At 43.0% G+C, this 16426-nt stretch overlaps 1 protein-coding gene across 21 annotated transcripts in view; it reads left to right on the top strand.

The window, feature by feature from the left end:
- Positions 1 to 16426, top strand: part of MYO18A (myosin XVIIIA) — a 314632-nt gene that overhangs the window by 228299 nt on the left and 69907 nt on the right. For all 21 annotated transcript variants that reach the window (XM_044283668.1, XM_044283669.1, XM_044283670.1 and 18 more), the window contains 3 exons: positions 10087 to 10176; positions 10816 to 10935; positions 15467 to 15578. In XM_044283668.1, the coding sequence (XP_044139603.1) occupies positions 10087 to 10176; positions 10816 to 10935; positions 15467 to 15578 (322 nt within the window). The remainder of the gene's footprint in view (positions 1 to 10086; positions 10177 to 10815; positions 10936 to 15466; positions 15579 to 16426) is intronic.

Here is a 16426-nt window from a genome sequence, read left to right on the forward strand (position 1 = left end):
GATGTGCTCCTTGAATCCTGACGGCTCCAGTTTCATTAGCAAAAGTCACTTTCCAATGAACATTATTGCTGTCTTTGCAGGATCTGGTTACTTGATCCAAGTGGCTTTTGGAAGAAACTACAAAACTTTTAGTCACTATATAGAAGAACATGAATATTGTGTACCATTGCTATAAATGTGGGTTTTTGCTCCTTATCAGGAGGATTATGCTTTTAACATTTCCAGCAGCTTTCTGCATCTTACTAGAGACAATGGAGCATGCTGTGCATATGTTAAGAAGATCTTCTTTCACAATATAAGTCTAATCTGTAAGACGTTATCGCCACTTTTGAATACTGAATAGAGTATATTTCTGAGTGTTGTTAGGAGTTCTTTTACATAAAGCAACTTGCATTTTAGGTTAAGTGGTCCTTTAACTCCCATAGAGGAAATTATGCCTCTTACTGGACCATTGTGTCCTCCAGTACAACGTGGTATTGAAATCTGTTCCTAATTGGGGAAACTTATTATATTTTCTGCTAGAGCTCATATGAATCACCATGACTCGGCTTTAATCTTGAGGGATGGTAAAGCTTAGAGTATTTTTTTATTAGAGTAAAAAAAAATCACCAATATATACAGTACAGACCAAAAGTTTGGACACGCCTTCTCATTCAAAGAGTTTTCTTTATTTTCATGACTATGAAAATTGTAGATTCACACTGAAGGCATCAAAACCATGAATTAACACATGTGGAATTTTATACATAACAAAAAAAGTGTGAAACAACTGAAAATATGTCATATTCTTGGTTCTTAAAAGTAGCCACCCTTTGCTTTGATTACTGCTTTGCACACTCTTGGCATTCTTTTGATGAGCTTCAAGAGGTAGTCACCTGAAATGGTTTTCACTTCACAGGTGTGCCCTGTCAGGTTTAATAAGTGGGATTTCTTGCCTTATAAATGGGGTTGGGACCATCAGTTGCGTTGTGGAGAAGTCAGGTGGGTACACAGCTGATAGTCCTACTGAATAGACTGTTAGAATTTGTATTATGGCAAGAAAAAAGCAGCTAAGTAAAGAAAAACGAGTGGCCATCATTACTTTAAGAAATTAAGGTCAGTCAGTCCGAAAAATTGGGAAAACTTTGAAAGTGTCCCCAAGTGCAGTCACAAAAACCATCAAGCGCTACAAAGAAACTGGCTCACATGCGGACCGCTCCAGGAAAGGAAGACCAAGAGTCACCTCTGCTGCGGAGGATAAGTTCATCCGAGTCACCAGCCTCAGAAATCGCAGGTTAACAGCAGCTCAGATTAGAGACCAGGTCAATGCCACACAGAGTTCTAGCAGCAGACACATCTCTAGAACAACTGTTAAGAGGAGACTGTGTGAATCAGGCCTTCATGGTAGAATATCTGCTAGGAAACCACTGCTAAGGACAGGCAACAAGCAGAAGAGACTTGTTTGGGCTAAAGAACAGAAGGAATGGACATTAGACCAGTGGAAATCTGTGCTTAGGTCTGATGAGTCCAAATTTGAGATCTTTGGTTCCAACCACCGTGTCTGTGCGACGCAGAAAAGGTGAACGGATGGACTTTACATGCCTGGTTCCCACCGTGAAGCATGGAGGAGGAAGTGTGATGGTGTGGGGGTGCTTTGCTGGTGACACTGTTGGGGATTTATTCAAAATTGAAGGCATACTGAACCAGCATGGCTACCACAGCATCTTGCAGCGGCATGCTATTCCATCCAGGCTGTGTAAGGGCTATTTGACCATGAAGGAGAGTGATGGGGTGCTGTGCCAGATGACTTGGCCTCCACAGTCACTGGACCTGAACCCAATCGAGATGGTTTGGAGTGAGCTGGACCGCAGAGTGAAGGCAAAGGGGCCAACAAGTGCTAAGCATCTCTGGGAACTCCTGCAAGACTGTTGGAAGACCATTTCAGGTGACTACCTCTTGAAGCTCATCAAGAGAATGCCAAGAGTGTGCAAAGCAGTAATCAAAGCAAAAGATGGTTACTTTGAAGAACCTAGAATATGAAATATTTTCAGTTGCTTCACACTTTTTTGTTATGTATATAATTCCACATGTGTTAATTCATAGTTTTGATGCCTTCAGTGTGAATCTACAATTTTCATAGTCATGAAAATAAAGAAAACTCTTTGAATGAGAAGGTGTGTCCAAACTTTTGGTCTGTACTGTAGAAGTTCCAGATTTTCACCCAATACTTAAAATATATCCATACATTAGCAATTAAGAAGAACCTTGTGTTGGACTGGGGCTCCATGGCCCCATCATAGGAAATAATGTCCAGGGCCCAAACCCTATATCATCAATAAAGTCTTAATTGATTCAAAACATAGACATAGACCCTAGTGGACAGTGATTAGTTCACAAGGCAGTTCCAAGTGCAAGTTTTCTCTTGGATCTTTGGGACCCATTATGGCTTCATAGACTAGGCCCTCTGGAGCTCTGGTGGGCCAGTCCAACCTTGGAAGCAAGTGTACTGATCGAAGTTTGGCAATAACTTCTTTTTTTTTACCTCACAAAAATTACAGGATTACAGACGTTAGCTTCTCACAATCTGTTGATCAACCATCAGTCAGTTACCATCAGCTTCTTCATTAGTTGCAAACAGTATGGCTGTGCTTTCTGTTGTGGCAGAAATGTATGCAAAAGTGACAATTGAATAGGCATTATTTTGGATCTTATTTTTTTAAAGGGGTTTTTCAGGGGTAGAATATTGATATAAGTTATCCTCAGGTCAGGATAGGTTATCGATATCTGATAAATGGGGGTTCAGCACCCGGCACGGCCACCGGTCACCTGTCTGAAGAGGCCACAGTGCTTACTGGAGTCCTCACATTTGCAGCATACCAAGCACAGCACTGTATGTTGTATAGTGGTTGTGCACGGTATTGCAGCCCAGGCCAATCGCACTTGAATGGTACTGAGCTATGTAACTGATGAACGTGATGCCACTGGCCTAGGAAAAGGCAACGGCGCTCACCGGAAGCCTGTGGCTTCTTCAAGCAGTTGATCAAGGTAGCTCATCAATATCTGATTGGTTGGTGTCTGACTCCTGCCCCCTCACCGATTGAATATTCATGACTAGAGATGAGCGAACTTCTGTTTTAAGTTCGGCGTCTAAAGTTCGGGGGCGGGTTAGCGGAGAATCCCGATCTGGAACCGGATATGGATTCCGACTTCCGTTGTGGTCCGTGGTAGCGGAATCAATAATCGGCCATTATTGATTCCGCTACCACGGACCACAACGGAAGTCGGAATCCATATCCGGTTCCAGATCGGGATTCTCCGCTAACCCGCCCCCGAACTTTAGACGCCGAACTTAAAACAGAAGTTCGCTCATCTCTATTCATGACCTATTAGCCTGAGGATATTCTATTTCCGGAAAACCCCTTTAATACATGATATTTTTTTACATTTTGGGTTAAAATACAAAATAAATTCATTATATCGTTTACTGACCACCATAGTGTCAGCCGATGTTATTCAGCTTCCTGCAGAGCACATCTGCCCATTTATGCCGCAAGAAGGGAGATTATCTATCTGGGCAGATTTGCCATTTAATATGAAGGGGAAGCTGGGTGAGAACTCTGGACTAGTGATCAAACTGAATGTCTCGGAAAATTCACTAGAAAAATCTGCTATGAAGCATTTAAAGAATATCTAGGAGGTACTGTTAATTTGACTAGCAATCACACTGCCTTCAGACCGTTTTACACTACATGGGTTGATGATTGGGAGCGAACAATTCTGGAATTCCCACTGTGATCTTGGGCCCCGTGTAAGCATGCCATCCAGCACCGGACATGCAAGCAAGTGCCTGATTGTGGTCATATCTTTTGTTGGGCACCAAAATTATTTCTAAGCACCATGTTGTATTATGTGCTACCAACAAATGAAAACACTGTGGGAGCGAATGATAGTCTTGGAGAGAATTCATCTCCACCCAATGATTGCCGCATGTAAATGGCACGCTGATTGATATGCTGTATTGTTGAATGGTGCTCATTAATGGAAATCTGCTTGTGTAAGGCTACTTTCACACTAGCGTTTTTTGCGGATCCGTCATGGATCTGCAAAAACGCTTCCGTTACAATAATACAACCGCATGCATCAGTCATGAGTGGATCCGGTTGTATTTTGTCTTCTGTAGCCATGACGGATCAGTCTTGAACACCATTGAAAGTCAATGGGGGATGGATCCTTTTTCTATTGTGCCAGATTGTGTCCGAGAAAACTGATCTGTCTGTCCGTTTAGCTCCGCTTCGTCAGGCGGACAGCAAAACGCTGCAGGCAGCGTTTTGGTGTCCGCCTCCAGAACGTAATGGTGACTGATCGGAGGCAAACTGATGCATTCTGAGCGGATCCTTTTTCATTCAGAATGCATTAGGGCAAAACTGATCAGTTTTGGACCGCTAGTGAGAGCCCTGAACGGATCTCAGAAACGGAAAGCCAAAACGTGAGTGTGAAAGTAGCTTAAAAGGACCATTACTAGGTAGTACATTTCTGTCATGGAGGTGAATGGAGAGGTGGCCACGCTTGTGCTCTGCGCTCTCTATTCACTTCTATGGGAGTTACAGCAATGGCAGAGCTTGCACTATTGGTACTTTTAAAAGAACTATCATAGAAGTGAATGGAGAGAATGCCACTCATGCGCAGTTCACGGCTATCTGACATTGGTGGCATATCTTAACGATATGACATTAATGTTTGAGTTGTGCCACTCCCTTTAACTCACAGGAGTAATAAGGGCAGAAAATACATCCGTAGGTGTTTTTAATGTAGCCAAAATACATGAAGCAGGAAAAAAATGTCTAGGTGGTACAGTTAAATTTACTGATGCATTTTAAATTAACTAGCAATCACGTTTTTTCCCATTGTGATCTTTTCCCAGTGTAAGCAAGCAAATGTTGCAGAATTTTTTGCAGGTGTCCTTTTCATCAGAATGGAGTTTGCACAAGTCCATACCCATACTATAGCATGGATCAGCAACCTTCGGCACTCCAGCTGCTATTAAACTACAACTCCCAGCATGCACACATACTTGACTGTTCTTGTAACTCCCATAGAAGGAGGCTTCTGTGGTTTATAGTTTGAGAACAACTGGATTGCCAGAGGATGCTGATCCCTGTGCTATAGAAATAACCTCATTCACATCTATGGGACTGATATTCAGCTGTAGAAATTTCTGCCGCATGTGAATACACCCTAATGGTATTAACAAATGTGCAAGTAACTAGGGCTGCAACGATTAATCGATGTAATCGATAACTGGATTCGCTGTCGACGAATCCAGTTATCGAATAATCGCTGATTCGTTGCTATGCGGGCGGTTTACTTTGTCACTGTATCTTTATTTTACCTTACAATCGTGACGCTCCAGTAACAACTAACAGGCAGAGCGGAGGGCGGCGTAACGTTACTTACTCATGTGACGCCCCTGCTCCGCCTCCTTCATTCATAAAGTGGGCGGAGCAGGCGCATCACATAAGTAAGTGACGTTACGCCGCCCTCCGATCTGCCTGTTAGTTGTTACTGGAGCGTCACGATTGTAAGGTAAAATAAAGATACAGTGAGTGATTAGTCTGCTGTGAGCAGCAGGGCCGGGGCTGCTATGGGGAGGGGGAAATCTGTCTATGGCACTGCTATGGGGAGGGGGAAATCTGTCTATGGCACTGCTGTGGGGAGGGGGAAATCTGTCTATGGCACTGCTATGGGGAGGGGGAAATCTGTCTATGGCACTGCTATGGGGAGGGGGAAATCTGTCTATGGCACTGCTATGGGGAGGGGGAAATCTGTCTATGGCACTGCTATGGGGAGGGGGAAATCTGTCTATGGCACTGCTATGGGGAGGGGGAAATCTGTCTATGGCACTGCTATGGGGAGGGGGAAATCTGTCTATGGCACTGCTGTGGGGAGGGGGAAATCTGTCTATGGCACTGCTATGGGGAGGGGGAAATCTGTCTATGGCACTGCTATGGGGAGGGGGAAATCTGTCTATGGCACTGCTTTGGGGAGGGGGAAATCTGTCTATGGCACTGCTATGGGGAGGGGGAAATCTGTCTATGGCACTGCTATGGGGAGGGGGAAATCTGTCTATGGCACTGCTATGGGGAAAGGGATCTGTGCACTGTTATGCCCATAACAGTGCACATATCTCCTTCCCCATAACAGCGCCACCCACAGATCCCCCTCTCCATAACAGCGCCACCCACAGATCCCCCTCTCCATAACAGCGCCACCCACAGATCCCCCTCTCCATAACAGCGCCACCCACAGATCCCCCTCTCCATAACAGCGCCACCCACAGATCCCCCTCTCCATAACAGCGCCACCCACAGATCCCCCTCTCCATAACAGCGCCACCCACAGATCGCCCTCTCCATAACAGCGCCACCCACAGATCCCCCTCTCCATAACAGCGCCACCCACAGATCCCCCTCTCCATAACAGCGCCACCCACAGATCCCCCTCTCCATAACAGCGCCACCCACAGACCCCCCTCTCCAGAACAGCGCCACCCACAGACCCCCCTCTCCAGAACAGCGCCACCCACAGATCCCCCTCTCCATAACAGCGCCACCCACAGATCCCCCTCTCCATAACAGCGCCACCCACAGATCCCCCTCTCCAGAACAGCGCCACCCACAGATCCCCCCTCTCCAGAACAGCGCCACCCACAGATCCCCCTCTCCATAACAGCGCCACCCACAGATCCTCCCCATAATAGTGTCGTCCACAGATCCCCCATAACAGTGCCGTCCACAATTTCTTTTAATATGGCCTTTGAACATAATTTTTCAAGTAAAATCATATAAACCGCTTTGTTTTGTAATTTTGTCGTTTTTCCCGATTAATCGTAGAAATTAATCGGCAACTAATCGATTATTCAAATAATCGTTAGGTGCAGCCCTACAAGCAACAAACACTTGAATGTAGCATCTTATTCAAACACCTGTTTAAATTTACATGCAAGTTCTGAAATGATTGGAATTGTGGTGCAATACCCGGTGCAACCCGTGAACAAGATTGGTTCCGTTTCTGGATAAAAACAGGCCTGTTTCCCTAATCTCATATAACTCTTTAAAGCCATGCATCCATACTGCTCCTTGCCAGTTCATCAGGATGACTTATTTATTTTCCATTGCTATACATATCTTGCCAACTTAATCCTGTGCATTATACTTGGATATTTTTACATTAAAGGGGTTATCATATGAATAATAAAAAAAAAATGAAAATCAGACATCGTATGGTACATGACAGTCTCTTTCCAACAAAGCTAGAACCAGCCCTGTACCTCACATGGATCCAGAGATCCCCCCATTCATTGCTCCAGTTGCTCTGCTAGATTTTTTTCAAGCTGGAAGCTCAGGGGGCGTGTCCTTTGTGCCGCAGCTGGTGGCAGTTGAAGGATAGAACTGAGCATGTGCTTCCATCTCACTGAGCAGGACTGAGCAAACAGCAGGTGGCGCCATACAGATAAGAGTTCTGCGAATTACTCTGCGGCTATACTAAATTCCTAATTACATGCAATTACAAAAGTATTCTGGTTTTAAAAACGTAGAACACTTTTTTTTGTGGCACAACCTCTTTAACGGTGTAGGTTTTTAATTACTCATTGAGCACATTATGTGACACTTTCCTGTCCTGCATTCCTATCCCAAAAATCTCTGAGGTTGATCACCACTATCTTACAGCATACTGTTGATTGGCACCTTCTGCCAACCTTCATATGAAATATAACCTTGCAGGCCCAGACAAGTGTGAATGTTAGAATGAATGGGAGCCTCGGGACCTGCTGTCTCTCCTCCCCTCGTCTGAGGACTTCTGCTGGTAGGGATGTTCACATTACCTTTATTGTACACTGGGGGGGTTTCTGAGTGATGAGAAGTGGAAGGGAATATGTTTCTGATTATCCGGAGTCACACAGGGGAAGTATTCTCTCCGTTACTGCCTTGCAGAGGGAGAAATGCAAAATTATTTCTCTAATGGGCACAAGAAGCGTGGCAAGAGTTTGCCCTCCAGCAGATGTGTCAAACTGCAGTGTACCTGTTGCCATCCTGATGGGGTGCATCATTCTCACAGTCCAATGCAGATTTATAAGGACATCTCCGTACACTGAGTGATGATCGGATAAATATCTTTATTATAAGCCATTCACATAAAGTGGCGAGGAAATCCATGAGTGTCAGCAGTAATTATCAGCTGATAATATATAGAAGTCACGCTGACAGAGTAAATATTAGGAAATCATATGTACTAAATAGGACATGCCTCCATAAACCATAGTTTATCCTGCCCTATCTGAGAGTAAGATGTGATATCCTGCATCAGCTGATTGACAGCCTCCTCTGCACACACTCTGTTACAGGGAAAGCTGTCAATCATCCTGTGTGGGTGGAGTAATCAGGACTCTTGTCTCCCTTAGGAGTCCTGCCAAATTTTACTCTTCTTCTTTCTCAGGAATCCTGCTCCAGATCATATAAACAAAAATATTATAGAGCTCGGCCCTCTATCACATCCTGCTTTTACATAGGGCAGCAACAATTTCCTAGATAGCACATTATTATTACAATGCTTTATTTCTTTTGAGACCGGAGACCGGCTACAGGTCCTATATTTATTACAGATCATAATTTTATTTTAAAGTTGAACAATATTGCAGTGAGCATGCTAAATACCAGGTATGTTATCATAGAAATCTGTCTATTGAAAGAGGGACTGTGCAGTATGTATGCCAATGTTGATATCCCCCAGTCCTGCCGGAGGAGGGTGCATTTAGTTTTTGATGAGGCGCACATCTTTGTCATGAGTAAAGAGCATCCTCTGGTAGTCCGAGCGCCTAGATTGCAGTCTACTCTAGCTCATAGCTGACGTAGATTTCACTCCTCACTTATGCCACAAAACTGGCAGAAATTATGATAAATGTGCCGAGTTTCCCTACCACGCCGCCGCCTTTTTGAAAAGTGAGGGCGGTGTAGAAACCTGCACCTAGATTTAGTGCTAAAATCTCCCCCCTGTATATTTTCCCACTAGTAGTAACTTTTTAAACCTCTTTATATTTAAAATTGTCAAAGAGTGTAGGGTTTTGATGGAAGATCCAGACATTTTATGGGGTCTGCTTACAATCTCATGTCTGTAGTAAGGTGCATAAACATTAGATTGTTTTCATGTACCACCACAATTTGTCTGGCTCTTCCATGAAATACCAAGGGGGTCATTTATTAAGACTGGCGATTTATATGCTGGTCTTACTCCCCATGCGGATGTGCCAAAGTTATGTAGAGACACGGGTCTCTGCATAACTTTGGCGTTTGGCTCCGCCGGCCATGCGACATGGCGTACAAAATGGTAAATGAGATGGGCCGACCAGCCTGCCCTCTTCCCACTCCACTCTCTCTTTTTCCACCACCTCAGAAAAGTGGCGTGAGCGGGGAAAAGTCACCGATTTTGCCACAAAACTCCTTTTTGACTAAATCTGTGCCTTAAATATGCCAAAAAGTGGCATATATTTTGTAATAAATGACCCTCTATGGACACCTCAACATGTACTGTCAAATATGGACAGGATAAGGTTGATCCTCTGATGTCGCAAGCGATTTATTCTCCTGTCATGGCTGCAAATCTTTAGTGGAAGGCAGAATTTTCGTTCTGATAATTCTTTATGGAGCCCTTGACACACTATTTTCGATATTTTGAGCACTCTGTGGTCTGAATGTGTTTGGCTGAGACAGAGCCTACACCCAGCAGATGACATCTCTGGATTTTCACACCTTTGTGGAGAGCCGTGGTGTTGCTCAGTATACTACAGAAGAGCTGGTGCACGATTGACTGTAGTAAAAATCTGTTAACGGGGAATTATGTATTTTTCATATCGCTACCGTACACCCATTTGTAATACCTAGAAAACCAAACGGTAATGGAGCAGAGACTGGTAAATTTCTTTTAGAGGGTTGTGTCTGTGACACCAGATCATTCTTATAAATGGTAGATATGGGTTTTTTCTTCAGCTGATTTGTCCATGTTTGAGGTAATGCCTCACAAGCCTCATTTATTGCATTCCTGTTCTTTTTGCAGGAGGAGATACAGCAATTGAAAAGCCGGTTGGAAAAAGTGGAGAAAGAGAGGAATGAGCAGCGACTGAACAACGACCGCTTGGATAGCAGGGTATGGTTTATGAGCCTTAGGTTGCCTAGCATTCTGCCTATGTATGATGTTTGCATGGTTGGGGAAGCAATTGACTTTGAACAGAGGGCACCCAGCAATTTGTGTCACAAGTTAATTCATATACGTCTTCAAGAAATGGTGTTTTGACCTCTGCTGGTTACGAGATTACTCCTATATAGTAGAATCTCAATATATTTCTAAGGCTGCCCATACACAATGTGGTCCAGAACTGAGCATGCAAGTTTATAGGTGGTGGTGGGGGGCATGAGAAACAATTGTTATTAAAATGGTTGTGCATGTATATGACCACTCTTAGTGCCAGATACAGATTTTTCTCGTTTAAAAGACAAATTATTCATCTATAGTAGCAAATTGATCTTTACCAACTAATTTCTGAGCATATTTTATTTTTAAAGATTATCTTCATTGTTATTCCCCTAGCATATAAACATTTGGGCATCTACTGGATTGTAAGATTTGGTGAATTTTTCAGAAATCTTTATATTTTTATTTATTTATTTAACAACATTGAAAACATCTTAGAATATTGATCAGAATAGGAAAAGTCTATTTCAGGCATAAGTCTTTTTTCTTCTTCAGTGGAAAGTCTGACAATGCCATGTGCTAATCTTCTTGTAGATCACAGAACTGAATTCTGAGCTCACAGACGAGAGAAACACAGGAGAATCTGCCTCCCAGCTACTGGAGTCAGAGACTGCTGAGAGGCTGCGTGTTGAGAAGGACATGAAGGATCTGCAGGTAAAACTTTTTTTGCATTCTGTCATCTAAGTGTGGCAGGACCTGTTCTTCCCAGAAAGTCATCTGCATCTTATCTCTTGGAATATGATGTAATAGGTGCAAAAGACTATGGGCCAGATTTATCATTAGCTCAGGTCAGAATAATGGAGTGAAAAAGTCCCCCAGAAAAGTCCCAAACGCTAAAACTGCGCACAAATTTGCGACTTTTTTCTGCTCTGCACTATGCTCGCCAATTTTCTGAAAGTGGGCGTGTTTTCTTATGTAAATGAATCTCTAGACAGATTTACTATTGGGACTATTAAAAAAGTCGCAATTTCACTCCAGTGAGGACCATGCTCATCTTATGAGACTTTTTAATAGAACATGCGACTTTTTCATAAAAACGTGCAACTTTTTCGTAAAGATGTACGACTTTTGTAAAGCTGCTTACTGACAGATAAACTGCTACCGTCAAACCACATTTATTACAGTCTTAAAGGGCCGATCATAAATCTGACTTGGCTAAAACTGACTTTAGCCACATGTTAAAGTGGAGTGAGCTGTCAGAGTCATGATAAATCTGGCCCTATGTGGCAGTCTTCTGCTGCCTGGCACAGTACATTATAATGACACTGGATTTTAAACAAGACGTTGTGAGGGCTCAGGGGCCTGTTTTGATCAGCATGCAGCTCTACAAATAATAGTTTAGTTCATTGGCTGTTCTTGCAAATAACACTTGGTACCTACTATATGTATATTAACATAGATTCCACTAATAGGCAGTATCAACACTTACCATCATATTATTATTCTTGACTTTAAGGTGAAAAAATTGACTTTAGGCTGATTACTTCTGCGACTTGGAGGCAGATTGCGGCAGTAGAAACCTACCCTCAATATTCCATGTCTAATTGACACTATACAAGCCAAGCAGCTACAGTCCTTCTCAGCTGAAAGTGTAGGGTAACAGGAGACCATTTATTTGTTTAAATAAAACCTATTTAATAATTTATCCCATATTTTAACAGCTTCCTGACCATCCATCGTAAATTCACCAAGGAAATTGGGAATTTTAAATATGGTGCTTGCTGGCGAGCACAGTGGGTGCAATAGCCAACTGATGCCTGCTGTTTTAAATAACATACACACGGGGCTAATGTCTGCGATTGGCAATAATGCTTATCACAGACATTTAACCCTTCAAATGCTGTGGTCAAATGTGACTACATCATCTGGACACCGAAAAACCTGGAAGTGCAATGATCTCGGGGCTGGAACGGCTCCCCCTAGTGGTAATCTGGCAACTGTTCGTTCCCTGCGGCAGCTTTGGTCCCCTTGAAGGATTCGAGGCTGCCGTAACTCTGATCCTATGATAAAAAAATATATAATAAAAAAAAAAATAAACATCACAGGCAATCACTGGCTTGCCATTTTGTGGTCTCTTCACTTTTCCCCAAAAAATTGATATAAGTCATATACATTTAAAAATGGGGTCAGCGTAGTGTGCAGATTATGGCTCTGGGGTGGCTTGGAGTAAAAAATGGAAAGTAGCCCCTTCCTGAAAGGGTTAAATCATGGATGGCCAATCCACGGCTCTCCAGCTTTTGTAAAACTACTATTCCCACCATGCCCTGTATTAGGGTGATAGCTGTAGGGCACTCAGGGCATGCTGGGAGTTGTAGTTTTGCAATAGCAGGAGAGCCTCAGGCTGGCTCACACTGGGTTTAAATGATAAAGGTAGCTACCTTTCTCAGCATGGCCATGTCTTTAAGCTGCCGTTCCATGATCCTCAGCGCTGCCTCCCATTGAAATGAATGGGAGGCAGGAAGGACGTGGCAGCTAGTGGGTTTTTGGCGAAATTTCGGTGCGGCTGTCTGCAACAAAATTCCACTGTAAAACCTGCCGTGTGACCGGACCCTAACACTCGTAATTATATAGATATCCAATTATTATCAGTTATTATACAGTGCAGCGGAGATTTCATAGTGAAGTTCAACTTGTCTTACAACATAACCATGCCTATTACTGATAACACATGCGTCATTTTTTTTTTATTATTATTTTTTTAAATACCTGTTTGTTTTACAATGTGGACAGATGGTTATTCAGTCGTTCCCCACATTTAAAAAGGAGCTTTCATCTGCAGTACATAACTTTTGGAATATATTTCTGTACTTGACGCTATAGAAAGCTTCTGTCGCTCCATCTGCCTTGTACAACAAACGCCTCCCTTGCCTTTTGGCCATATTGTGTTGTGTAATGTTACAATACTATGCAGGTCTCACCGGCCTGTGTCCTACTGCTTGTTTATAGGGGATAGCTGCGCAGCTAATACTATAATACCGTTTCAGCAGTGCCAAGACTTTCCTTTCTATCCTCTTTTGTGTTTGTGTTGACACGGCTCCAGATCGGGCTTGCTGGCTTTTCTAATAATACTGATACTTATAAGTCTGGGATGGAGTGAAAGAGACTGGCAGCGAGATCTGTGGTCAGAGTACCTCTTGTGACTGAGAACACTTCAGATCGGTTTTGTCTGCCAGTATTTAATGTGGGAAAAGTGTTCTTTTCAGGTTATAAAAGTCAAGCTCCGTGGAAAGAATAGACAGCCTCCATTCTTATACGACTTCGTGCCGAGGTTTCCTTTTTAGAAAATTGCACTTCCTTTTCAGTCACTCTGGTGTATATATGTATCCTGGAGGAGAAAATTAACTTCTCTCGCTTTCAGGGCCATTGCATTAATGTCTGCTATTTGTTTCACTAATGGTGACATAATTACATTTCCATAATGATCTATTTACCATTTAGATTAAAGGACTGCAATTCTTATTTGTACACAAGATAAAACTTGTCTTGCAAAGAAACTTTAAAGCTTTTTCTGCCTATTTTTGCCTAATGCAAGCTTTTAATAAACCTTTAAAATCGCTCTCCTCCAGTCAGCAGACAGCTTCCTCCCGTGTCTTTTGCATCTGAGTGCTCACGATACTATAATGCTATTACCCACTTGAGTAAAATCCCTTTAAACCAACATCCACAGGGCCTGATTTGAGGCTCTGGATTATCAGATGGTCATATAAAAGAATATAGATTTAAAAAACGTATAAAGGTAGAGGACCTGCGAAAACCCAAACAGTAGCAGTAAGGCTACTTTCACACTTGCGGCAGATCCGGCAATCTGCATGCAAACGGACAGCATCCGGATCCGTTTTACAAATGCATTGCAAGAACGGATCCATCTCTCCGTATGTCATCCGGAGAAACGGATCCGTTATATATATATTTTCACATCCGGATCCGGCATTGCGGTATTTTTAATGCCGGATCCAGCACTAATACATTTCAATGTAAATTAATGCTGGATCCGGCATTCCGGCAACTGATCCGGAATTTTGGACGGAGATCATACCGGTATTTCCTCCTTACAAAACGCCGTTCAGTGACAAAACGGTTCCTTTCCGGTATTGAGCCCCTATGACGGAACTCAGTGCCGGAAAAGAAAAACGCTAGTGTGAAAGTGCCCTAAATCTGCTCCATTATAGAGTACCTGTTATCTGTGAGCTCCACTGGGATCAGAGAGTGATGGTAATGTCTATAAAGCGCTGCAGAGTATGTCATCGCTATAAAGTGCGTAAAATAAATCAAAATCGCTTATGTCTGAGTAAATACCCTCAATAGAATAAAGATTCCGGAGCATCTATTCTTATTTTCCTGTGTTATTCCTTCTAGAAATGTATAAATAAATAGACAACTGGATGCTACCTTTCCCCTTGTCAAAGTTGTGTGTGACTCCACAGCCTAGCACTGTGAATTCAGTGATGTAGATATGTGCAGCTTCCTCTGCGGATAAAGTCGTCATTGACTGACACAATGTAATATTCTCATCTGTTTGACCAATCTGCCTCTATGTTATTTCATAGCACTGCTCCAATTTAGAAATTCTGCTGTCGAGTTTAAATACATTGTCTTGTTTACAATTTTTTTATTTTTTTCATAAAAAAATAAATAAATCAGGACCCTTTTAAAGGGGATGTCTCACTTCAGCAAATGACATTTATCATGTAGAGAACGTTAATACAAGGCACTCACTAATGTATTGTGATTGTCCATATTGCCTCCTTTGCTGGCTGGATTCATTTTTCCATCACATTATACTCTGCTCATATCCAGGGTTTACAACCACCCTGTAATCCAGCAGCAGTGGTCGTGCTTGCACACTATAGGAAAAAGCGCCGGCCTCTCTGGTGGCCGGAACCGTGGGAATGTGCATAGGGACACATGGGCTCCTGTCCCAGCCACCTCGTATCTGGACTGCAGTGATGGTCATAACCCATGGAAATGAACAGTGTATAATGCAATGGAAAAATGAATCCAGCAAGCAAAGGGAGCAATATGGACCATCACAATACATTAGTAAGTGCCTTGTATTAACTTTCTCTACATAATAAATTCCACTTGCTGAAGTGAAACAACCAAGGTTAATAGTTAAAATCAGATCAGCAGTTTGATATGGATATAAGCTCCGTAATATCGGGTAACCAGTTGTCTTAATGCCTAGGCCAAATATGAAGCCCTTAAAAAGCAGATGGAGTCAATGGAAGTGGAGGTAATGGAGGCCAGACTGATTCGTGCAGCAGACCTAAATGGAGAGATGGATGATGATGATTCTGGTAAGTTCACTCTTTATCTCCAAAACGGCTCTCCTCCGGGAGGTAGAAAACAATAGCCCAGATTTATTAATGTGTCTTTGCCAAAATTCTGTCTAACATGTGGTGCAAATTGACGGTTTAGTGCATATATGGTTTCTTCACTTCTTATCCCAAACGTGCTTGCAAGGGTGCGGGCCATACCCGAAAGGGGCAGAGGTTTGTTGGAAAGGGTGCGGGGCCTAAGAGGCACCGTTTTTCACCAAAATGGCACCATAATTCTACCATAAAAATCTGTCTTTATAGTAAGCCAACCAATAGTTAGTATAGAGTCAGCCCCCATAAATCTGGTGCAGGTCTAGACAGCTGGTCTAAGCTTACCCCATCTTTAGTATTAGTAAATCTGGGCCACCTGTACCCAAGTTGTATTTCAAAGCTGTTTTAGAGGGTCATACATTGATTTACCCGACATCCCGGAGACTTTTTTCCTATGGAAGAGAGCTATTTTGAACTTTATTTCCACAAGAAGACCTTTCATGAGGTTGTAAAATCTTAACATGTAGGCCTTATTTACACGGGGCGTAGTTTCGGTCAGCATCCGATCTGCATTTTTTGCAGATTGGATGCGCTCCCATTTATCTCAGAGGTGCTGCAAAAAATGCAAAGGCACACCTCCGCATCTGTAGGTCCATTCCATAGAACACGTCCTATTCTTGTCCGTTTTGCAGACGTGGGTGGGGGTGGGGGTGGGGGGGTTGGTACGTGCCATGCTCACAGCCGGGATCTGTGTTTTGTGGATCCCCGAATCACAGACCACAAAACACTTACGGCCGTGTGCATGAGGCCTCCTCTTGAGATGACATAAGCAAGGC

Source organism: Bufo gargarizans, chromosome 3 (assembly GCF_014858855.1).
Source record: "Bufo gargarizans isolate SCDJY-AF-19 chromosome 3, ASM1485885v1, whole genome shotgun sequence".
In the NCBI taxonomy this organism is placed as follows: domain Eukaryota; kingdom Metazoa; phylum Chordata; class Amphibia; order Anura; family Bufonidae; genus Bufo; species Bufo gargarizans.